Genomic DNA, 10,617 nt, shown 5'->3' with positions numbered 1-10,617 from the left:
GATGCATAAAACTATCAAACCAAACCCTTCCACCTGATCCTCACCCCAAGCTAACAGTAAAGGTAAAATGAGTTCATATCGCTCAACCCCTACCACTGAGCTCGTGATGTCGTCCAACACCCCAAGGATTAGCTGATCGACGACCAGACCTCCTGGACTGGATCCACACCAGATCAGAGCGAGGCGTGGACTGCAGCCACCTAAAGCCCAGATGTTACGTTGTTCAGCCTGGAAAAGGGGCGGTAACATAAAAACCAGGTGGAATGAAGTTTTGAATAGAAGCAATTTATTTGGCCAGTTGAACAAAATTAAACAAAAGTAACTTCTACCAATGGCAACAGCAAAATTCATGTCAAACAGTTTGTAAATATTACAAATCTCTTGATAAACTAAAAGTACACAAACTTAATTTACAACTAAAGAAGGATAAAAAGTAATGGATGAAACCCTTTTTGAAAATCAATAAATGATCAAAAGCGATAACGTCAAATCAAAAGAAATATTTGAACGTGCCTTCAGAAGCTTACACAACATCTAACAATCATCTCCCACAGCAGGAATTAACTTTAACCAAACATTTCATGAACAAACTGACAACCCATACGAGCTGTTGTCTAAATTAGAGCTGCCCTTAGTTCTTCTGTGTTTGGAGGAGCAGGAGGTGAGGAATCCAACCAGGATGCAGATGGATGTCCATCGGGAGGAGTCAGGTGATCTCCCATCTGAGGAGGTCTCAGGTGTCAACTTTAAAAAAAACTTAGTATCAGGCCTAAAACTGCATTATGTCATTTTCACAACAATCAGGAATTTCATCCATGAGACCAGAGTGGCTCATCTGTGAGTCAGACTAACAAAGACCCTAACAAACCCCTTTTGTGAGGAGTGATAGGGCAATCTGCATATGTATCTACCCTCTTTTTCAGACTAAAGTGCACCGGATTATAAGGAGCATTAAGCAAAACAAAACAGTCAGAAAAGTCAAACTTTATTCAACTCATTCACAATAACGCTCAACATTAAGTTATACCACACACAATTGGTTCGAGGTCAGTAAGCACAATACATAAGGCACACTGGGTTATAAGGCTCACTGTCGATTTTTTGAGAAAATTAAAAGATTTTAAGTGCGCCTTATAGTCCGAAAAATACGGTATTTTATAACTCAAACCCCACTTTCTGTTCTTTGGACTGAGAAAGCTCCTCGGATGAGAAGCGAAACGTCTTCTGTTACAAATAAAGTCCAGTTGTTTTTAGTCTTGAACCTTTTTTTAAAATTCACCTTTTAACTATTTTAATCGCCGACATCCCTGACTGCAAATGACACCCTCCCTATAAAGGGAGCTGCCACAACCACTGGAAGCGCTACTCTGTTTGTTTGAGAGCAGTTTATTCAGTTTGCTGCTCCTCTGATGATTGCACACACCTGTCCCTGATTATTTATTGTCTCCTCTGATGGATCTTGCCCGAACACGTCACAATATTGATTTATTCTGTCTGACAGAAACTGGCTAAAACTGGAGGCTTTTGTTAGTATAAATGAATCTCCTGCTAATTTAAATTTTCATGTTGGAACAGGTCCAGGCGGAGGAGCTGCTATATTTCGGTTAGGATAATTATAAACCCATTATTAGGTATAATTCTTGAGTCATTGCTCTTCAATCTTTCTCATCCAAACTGTAAACCAGAAGCCTCTTTTACTTGTTATAAACCAGGCCCTTATTCTCAGTTTTTGCCTGAATTCTCAGATGTTTTTGTCTTGACTTATTGTTTAATACTGATAAAGTCATAATAATAGGTGATTTCAATATTCATGTAGATGTTGAACGTGATGGTTCAAGCATAACCTTTAAAAATCTAATAGAATCAACTGGTTTTACGCAAATCGCCAGAACATCTACTCATTCTCATCTGGATCCGGTTCTGATTTATGGCATAGAGATTAATACAGCTTCAAAATCCTGTTCTATTTTTAATAACCTTTGAGTTGACATTAAATGACTGCAGTGACTGAGAGGAAATTTCATTATAGTAGGTATTTGTCAGAGAACGCTGTAACCACGAGTAAACTTTAAAAAATGAAATAAAAATATTTTTTGTGATACATTCACTCTCAGCTGTTCCTTAGTTGCATCCTTAAACTCTGCTACTCCCTCTAGTGGTGTGGGGTGGAAACACAACTAATACATTAAGTTATAAAATCAGGATACAACAGTGATATTCTGGCAATTTGTTAAATAATATTAGTGAGTTTAACAATGGGCCAGTGTTACAGAATAACTTCTGTTTAGATCAAGTGTTGAGACTATCTGAGGTGATTAAGGACTGATAAGCAAATGGGGGGCCAAGATGGAAGAGATAGGGCAGCTGACCAGGGACCAGAAAGTCACAGGCTCAACTCCCCGCCATGCCCACACGTCGTGGTGCCCTTGAGCAAGACACCCAATCCCTAATTGCTCCACCTGTGTGTGTGTCAGGTGTAAAAGGTTAAATACAGAAAACTAATTTCGTCATTGTATAGAAACATATGATGACAACACATAGAGCTTTACTTTACAAATGATCAAAACCAGGGAAAGATAAATCATTCTTATTAATTAGAAAAGTTAAAAAGCTGCAGTTGCTTTGTGATAAACCTGTATGACAAAAACATCTTGACCTGCTTTGTTGAGGTGTGTTTGAATTATTAGTGTCGTGTTTTGACCAGCAGAAAAAAAAAGAAACACTAAACATTTGACACATTTAATTTAGTCAATATGTTACTGTGCAGCAATCAATTAAGTCAGTAAATACAATTAAAAATAGAAATGTACCATCTAAACGTGGACATTTGGTTTAGTATGCTTAAATTTGTCTGAACATCAACAAGTTTTATAAAATGAATTAAAATTTACTGAGGATGTTTGACATTTAGCTAATTTTAATTAGCTACTTAAAAACTCTGGTGCCAGAGAGAAGTCTTTATTTATTTTCATTATATTTAATATTCTTTCTTTGATTTTAAACATAATAAACGATGAGAAAGTGACAACCAACAAAACGAGTCGAGATTTTTATGAAGTACATCAGAGTTCAGTTTTGTTTAGAAGGTCTTAATGGGTCCAACATCTTTGTAACTCATAAACACTTAAAATATGTCATTTTAATTTCAGCCATAAAATATTTTAATGTTCTTGTTTGACTCTATGTCATGGGTTTAGACTGAGCAGCATCACAGCTCAAATGAGCCTTGAAGAACTTCTGGACCTTCTCCCACAGGTGGACCTCAGCTACATTGTGGGTGCTGGGCTCACCCCCCCACAGGACCGACTGTCTTGCAGCAGCATGGGGGCTGGCGGGACAGTGCGGTCCATAAGGAGGCTCCAAATAGTGACCCGCTCCAGGGTAACTCACAGTCTCAAAGTTCTGTTTCCCATGACGCTTCAGTCTCTCCACCATCTCGTCCATGTAGGCCTTGCTGTCCCAGCTGAGGTCGTCCTCGGAGGCCACGAAAAGGAACTGACTGTTGGCCTTTTCAATGGGGATCACGGTGGCTCTGTTCTCTTCTGTTTGATGGTTCTGAATGGAGTATTTGGATATGACTGCCCCTGAAATGGTCGGAATCATTTTTTTGGGATCGAACATTAATCCAGGAAAAATGAGTTTTGTCTTATAGTAGAGTGGATAAGCTGAATTAGCACAGCAGCCGTTAATCCAAACCACAGCTTTGATTCCTGACACAAACGCAGAAAGTGAAAGTGCAATGTCTGCTGCCTTTGACCTTGATATGACGCCAACTCCTTTACTGCCCACCTGTAGAAAACAAAGAATTAAACACGTCGAGTTCATAACATGAAGGTAAATCTGGATGAACATAAAAACTCCGAAATCTAGAAATCAATCCAAGCTAGTTAGCTGACAAACTAAATTACCAAAGCATGTGTGAAAGTACAGTACACCCCAAAAAAAAAAAAAAAAAAAACGTCTGACATTTTCAAAACATTTAAAAAGCAGGACCTAATAAACTGTCTACAAAATGTATAAGAAATGATTTTTTTGAATGTCCAGAGGACCAGATTGAACTTTTTTGGATTTTTATACCTGGATTATTGAGCATGCATCAGGATATAAGAAATGAGGTATTGTTTTCCAACTATATTTTGTTCACAAAAATTTAAGCCAAAATGCAGAAACAATATATAAAAATATCCCTGAATGAGGTCAACCAGTCAGTCACTGGTCAGTGATGTTGTCGGGAGGTGGAAGGAATACTTCTGAGTTGAGGGACTTCAGGATTGGTCTTTGTTTAACCGTGGCTGAGGTCGTTAAAAAGCTTTGCAGCGGCAGGACTCTGACGTAGATGAGATCTGCCTCATGTTCCTCAAGGCGCTGGATGTTGTGGGGCTGTCTTGTTTGACACGCCTTTTCAACAATGCGTGGATATCTGGGGCAGTGCCACTGGATTGACAAACTGGGGTGGTGGTTCCCCTTTTTTAAAAGAGTGTTCCAGTTATGGGGCATCATTCTCCTTAGCATCCTTGGTAAGGTCTAGTCAAAGGTACTGGAGAAACGAGTCAGATCAATGGTCGGACCTCGGATATAGGAGGAACCATATGGGTTCCATCCCGGCTGTGGAACAATGGACCAGCTCTTTACCTTTACAGGGGTCATTGAGGGGTTATGTGAGTTTGCCCATCCAGCCTACATGTGTTTTGTGGGCTTGGAGAAGGCAGTCAGCCATGTTTCTTGAGGTACACTGTGGCCTGTTACTAGGCCATTCAGTTCCTATACAAGTGGTGTGAAAGTTTTCTTCGCATTGCCAGTGCGAACTCTTCAGTGTGGGAGTTGGACTCCACCAGGGCTGCCCGTTGTCACAGATTGTGTTCATAACTTTTATGGACAGTTTTTTGGTGCAGCCAGGGGGTGGAAGGAGTCCAGTTCGATGGCCTCAGGATTCCATCTCTGCTACTTGCAGATAACGTGGTCCTGCTGGCGTCATCGTTCCGTGATCTTCAGCTCTCCTGGAGCAGTTCACAGCCGAGTGTGAAGCAGCTGGGATGAGGATCAACACCTCCAAATCAGAGGCCATGGTCCTCGGTCAAAATTGCCCGGGTTCCTCTCTCCGAGTTGAGGGTGAGGTTCTGCCTCAAGCGGAGGAGTTCAAGTAGCTCAAGAGTTTTGTTCACAAGTGAGGGAAGAATGGAGCGTGAGATCGACTGACAGATCAGTGCAGCTTCTGCAGTATTGCAGATTGTGTTGTAAAGAGGGAGCTGAACTATAAGGCAAAGCTCTTGGTTTACCCGTCAGTCAATGTTCCTACTCTCACATATGGTCACAAACCAAAAGAAGGTGGTCGTGGATACAGGCGATCAAAACGAGTTTTCTCTGCAGGGTAGCTGGACTCTCCCTTCGAGATAGGATGAGAAGTTCAGTTACCCTGGAGAGACTCAGAAGTAGAGCTGCTGCTCCTCCACATCAAGAGGAACCAGTTGACGTGGTTCATGCATCTGGTGAGGACGCCCCTGGGTGCCTCCCTAGGGAGGTGCTCCCGGCACGTCCCACTGGGAGGAGATCCAGGTCACGCTAGAAAAACTACATCTCTCAGCTGGCCTGGCAACATCTTGGAATCCTCCCAGAAGAACTGGAAGAGGTGTCTGGGCCTCCGTGCTCATGCTGCTGCCCCCGAGACCCGACTCCAAAATAAGAAGATAATAATGGATGAATGAAACGTATAAAAATTTGAGTATCCCCTATGATATAACGTCACAGAACAAACTGAAGCAGTAACCTGATATAAATAGGTTTCCAGGCATTTCTTTAACAAGAAGAACACAGCTCGTCACCTGAGGTAGTCCATTTAAGTAATGCACAGCTTCTTCAAAACGGTCCAGGTGCATCTCTGTGACCTCGTAAGGCTTGTCACTGAACACAGACACAGACAGAACGATGAAGCCTTTGTTGGCCAGCAGAGCGGCTCTTTTCTCAGACACGAAGGAGGACAAATCCAACACGGCAGGAAATGGACCTTCTCCTAAAACCCAAAGAATGAACAAGTAAAACAATATTCTCTGAAGCATGTCACCTAATTTGCATTTAGTTCTCAAATTAATTTTGCTTTTGTTCAGCCTCTCACTGATTTTTTATTTATTTATTTTTTTTTGATGGGGTTAGATTTTATAAAAATGTTTCCAAATACTGTGTCCAAAATACCAGAAAAGCTACAGGCGGCAATAAATTGAGTTTGCCTAAATTCATTTAAGAAATACACACAAAAAACAAACAAACACTAGGGAGCACAATGCCGTCTACCTCAAGTAATCCTGGTGGATTAAACAAGAGGCCATAGAAACTGTTGACCACAAAGTAGGAAAGATTAGTGAGAATTACGTTCTGAAAATTTCAAGAGTTTAAGGGAAAGTCACTTGGACCTAATAGCAGACCGTGAGATTTTCAGTTCAATTATGTAAGGACATTTTTGAGGAATGGAGAAGTGTGCTGGGGCCAGTTTTTAACAACGAGGGTGATGTACTGGTGAAAAAAACTTTTGTCAGCCATTTCAAAAAGTGAAGCTGATCTACTACATAGAGTGAAATATTTCAAGCCTTTATTTCTTGTAATTTTGATGATTATGGCTTAGAAATAATGAAAAATCAAAATTCTGTGTCAGAAAATTTAAATTACATACTTTTGGTACCTTTTTTTTTTTTGTGTGTGAGTGTGAGCAGGAGCCAAGTCCTGCTGGAAAATGAAATCAGCATCTCCATGAAGCTCGTCAGCAGAAGGAAGCATGAAGAGCTCTAAAATGTCCTGGCAGATGCTGCATTGACCGTGGACTTCAGAAAACTCAGTGGACCAGCACCAGCTGTGGAAACTTCACTCTGGACTTCCAAGTAATGTGGAGTCTGGCCCTCTCCGCTCTTCCTCCAGACTCTGGGACCTTGATTTCCAGAATTTACTTTCATCTCAAGAGGACATTGAACCACTGAGTCCAGTTCTCCTCAGCAGGTAAGACACTTCTGATGTTGTCCGGTTCAGGAGTGGCTCGACTTGAGGAACGAGACATTTGTAGCTCACGTCTAGGAGTTAAACAGCCGATCAGGGTGTGACATCATGACGTTCGAATATTGAACCTCTTCACAATATTCTAATTTTCTGAGACACTGAATTAGAGTTTTTCACTATTTGTAAGTGATAATCCTCAAAATTACAAGAAATAAACGCTTGAAATATTTCACTCTAAGTGTAATTATTCAAAATAAAATGTCACTTTCTGAAATGATTGACAAAATAATTTGAAACTTTTTTTTTTTAAGATGCACCTGCAGAGTTGAAACAACTACAGAAATATTAAGTTGGTGCGCCGCACAAAGAGAATCTGGAGACATGGACAAAAAGACAGGAGACAGAACTGGATGTGGCAGCACTGAAGATGTTGAGGTTCTCCTGAGGAGTGACAAGGATGGATGAGATCATCAGAGGTACAGCACAGGTTGAACAACTGGGAGATAAAGATAGAGAGACCAGACTGAGATGGTGTGGGCATGTCCAGAGGAGGGACAGTGGTTTGGACATGTCCAGAGGAAGGACAGTGGATATATTGGTAGAAGGATGTTAGAAATGCAGCTGCCAGGAAAAAGACAAAGAGGAGACATATGGATGCAGATGGAGGACATGGAGGTAGTTGGAGTGAGGATGCAGAAGACAGAGAGGGATAGAGGAGGACGACTCGCTGTGGCGACCCCTGAAGAGGAAACGGCCGAAAGAAAACGAAGACTTGAGAAATGCAAAATGTAAAACTGTTGTGTCTGATAGTCCTAATGCCATCTGATGTGGAAAGAACGAATCTCACTTTTTGCAGTGTTGTCCAGCTTGTTCAAGTTAACAAAGATGGCTTTATTCATCAGAAAGAGTACCAATGGCGCACATCCATTTGAGGCCTCCATCTTTAATCCAAAGATTAAAAAAAAAACCCACTGAACTGCATTTACTGTAGGATGGTAATTATTTAACCTCATATTAGTTAATCTCCGAAGTTAGTGAAGTTCATTAGTTAGAAAAAGTTTTGTCAAGTTGTTCAGTGCTCCAGAATCTGTACTGGTGTCTACGGCGCACCCATTAGGCCGTATATTTTTAGTTGAGAGCTCATAGTTGCGCGTGGAGGACGTGTCATACCTGGAGGGATAAATAGGGCTCCAGAAAGATGTCCCTCTTTGACAGGAACTCGGACGACCCCGTCTGCCATCAGAAACCTCTCATTGGTCGCCTCTGCCAGCATCCTGCCCTCCTCCTCGTGTACAGAGAAGTTCACCGTGAAAGGTTTCAACGCTCTGTTCTTGTTGAAGTATCTATTGAAGGCGTCTGCTTTTAACGAACTCAGTAAACCCATGGGCTCAACTCCAGTGTAGCTCCCGCTGAGTGAGGAGTCTCTGTTCAGGTCGATCTTCCCGTCACCATCAGCCCTGTAGGTGGCGTAGGAGCTGAACAACACTCCTGTCTCATCTGTGGATCTGGCTCTCATGGTGATCACCTGCTTTGACCTCAAGCCAGACACCTTCACCTGAAGGGGCTCATCGAACAAACACCTGACACTGGGCAGCAGCCGCAGTCTGATTTGGTGAGACATCTTTTCTGAAATACAAAGATAAGAGACATGAACTCATTTAAAACTCCATTACCTACAGCAGAGCATAGTAAAAAAAGAAAGTTGTTTATCACTGGAGTTTAGTGAAGGCAGAACCCCCACGGAATTTATTTAATATCCATCCATCCATTTTCTTTACCCGCTTATTCCATTTTTGGTCACGGGGGTCGCTGGTGCCCATGTCCAGCGATCACTGTGCGAGGGGCGGGGGACACCCTGGACGGGTCGCAAGTCCATCACAGGGCCATAATAATAATAATAATACTTTATTTATAAAGCCCTTTAAAACAACCACAGCTGCCACAAAGTGCTGTACATATAAAATCAAGAACATTTAAACACATAAAACAGTTGTTAAAACATTAAGATCAATAAAAAATTTTTTTTTTTTAAAAACGGTGCAATTTTATTTATGTATTTTGCAATACATGCATGCACAAACATTCTGAAGAAGCGGACGTGATGGGCGGTTTGAAGCCGAAGCAGCGTTTCAGAAGCACCGTGTTGGAGCTTGTTTCGTTTGGCCAAAGTCACATGATCAATAACAACCCAAGCGTCTAAATCACTGCTTTCATACCTGATTTAAACGTTTATAAGGAATAAAGTAAGGAATAAGGAAGCGAACGACGATAAAGAATCTCTGACTCTGAAATGATTGGCAGGATCTGTGGTGTGTTTTGATGGCAGGTTTATGCAAAATACAACAAACCAGTGAGTGACAGGGACATGGAGCCAGCCAGCCTCATGTATTGAATTTACCAGTTTATAAGCAGTTCCACTCCAAGAAAAGAAAACTTGGGACAAACACTATACTAAGTAAGAATATGATTGCACAGTAAAGCTATACTGGTTATTGACATAAAGTCATAGAGGCAGGGGAACCTGCAGCACAAGTGTCACTCCAAACTGGTTTGGTTTTGTGAATCGGACGAGATTAATTAAAAACTTGTTACGTTTACAAATGTCAACAAGTCACAAGCAAAGGGACGTCCTGACATGGCACACGTTTTGCAGTGGAAGTGGTCTCCAGCTACAAGCACTTGGGTGTGCACCTGAACGACAACCTCAGGTGGAGCAACAACACCACCAGCCTGATGAAGAAAGCTCATCAGAGACTCTACTTCCTCAGACGGCTGAGACGAGCTGGTCTGGGAAGCTCAGTCCTCACCTCCTTCTAGAGGTGTGCAGTGGAGAGCATCCTGTGCTCCAGCATCAACGTGTGGCATGGAGGCTGCACAGCTGCAGAAAGAAAAGCTCTGCAGAGAGTGGTGAAGGCTGCACAGAAGATGTTGGAGTCAGCCTCCCCACCATCAGACATCTACACCTCTAGATGCAGGAAGAGAGTCACCTGCATCATGAAGGACCCCACTCACCCAGCACACACACTTTTTGCCCCACTCCCCTCAGGAAGGAGGTTGAGGAGCATTAAGTGTAGAACCACTAGACTGAGGAACAGCTTCTACCCTGAGGCTGTTAGACTCATGAATCTCTAACCAGAATAATCACTGTGGAAAAAATCACATCATGTTGCTGCTGATCAGTTTCATGTTGCTGCTGATCAGTTTCATGTTGCTGCTGATCAGTTTCATGTTGCTGCTGATCAGTTTCATGTTGCTACTGATCTGCGTCATATTGCTGCTGATTAGTTTCATGTTGCTGCTGATCAGTTTCATGTTGCTGCTGATCAGTTTCATGTTGCTACTGATCTGCTTCATATTGCTGCTGATCAGTTTCATGTTGCTGCTGATCAGTTTCATGTTGCTGCTGATCTGTTTCATGTTGCTACTGATCTGCTTCATATTGCTGCTGATCAGTTTCATGTTGCTGCTGATCTGTTTCATGTTGCTGCTGATCTGCTTCATGCTGCTGCTGATCTGCTTCATGTTGCTGCTGATCTGCTTCATGTTGCTGCTGATCTGTTTCATGTTGCTGCTGATTTGTTTCATGTTGCTGCTGATCTGCTTCATGTTGCTGCTGATCTGTTTCATGTTGCTGCTGAT

General features: G+C 42.0%; 1 protein-coding gene across 1 annotated transcript in view; it reads right to left on the bottom strand.

The window, feature by feature from the left end:
• Positions 1–3,153: 3,153 nt before the first annotated feature.
• LOC119414805 (acyl-coenzyme A thioesterase 5) overlaps positions 3,154–10,617 on the bottom strand; it is an 8,823-nt gene continuing 1,359 nt past the window's right edge. Inside the window, exons 2-4 of the mRNA XM_037681917.1 lie at positions 8,149–8,604; positions 5,820–6,007; positions 3,154–3,789 (exon numbers count right to left, since the gene is read on the bottom strand). Coding sequence (XP_037537845.1) covers positions 3,181–3,789; positions 5,820–6,007; positions 8,149–8,599 — 1,248 coding nt within the window. The 5' untranslated portion in view covers positions 8,600–8,604 and the 3' untranslated portion in view covers positions 3,154–3,180. The remainder of the gene's footprint in view (positions 3,790–5,819; positions 6,008–8,148; positions 8,605–10,617) is intronic.

Source organism: Nematolebias whitei, chromosome 9 (genome assembly GCF_014905685.2).
Source record: "Nematolebias whitei isolate Nwh7 chromosome 9, NemWhi1, whole genome shotgun sequence".
Taxonomy (NCBI): domain Eukaryota; kingdom Metazoa; phylum Chordata; class Actinopteri; order Cyprinodontiformes; family Rivulidae; genus Nematolebias; species Nematolebias whitei.
This window is presented reverse-complemented; position numbering and strand designations above follow the sequence as displayed.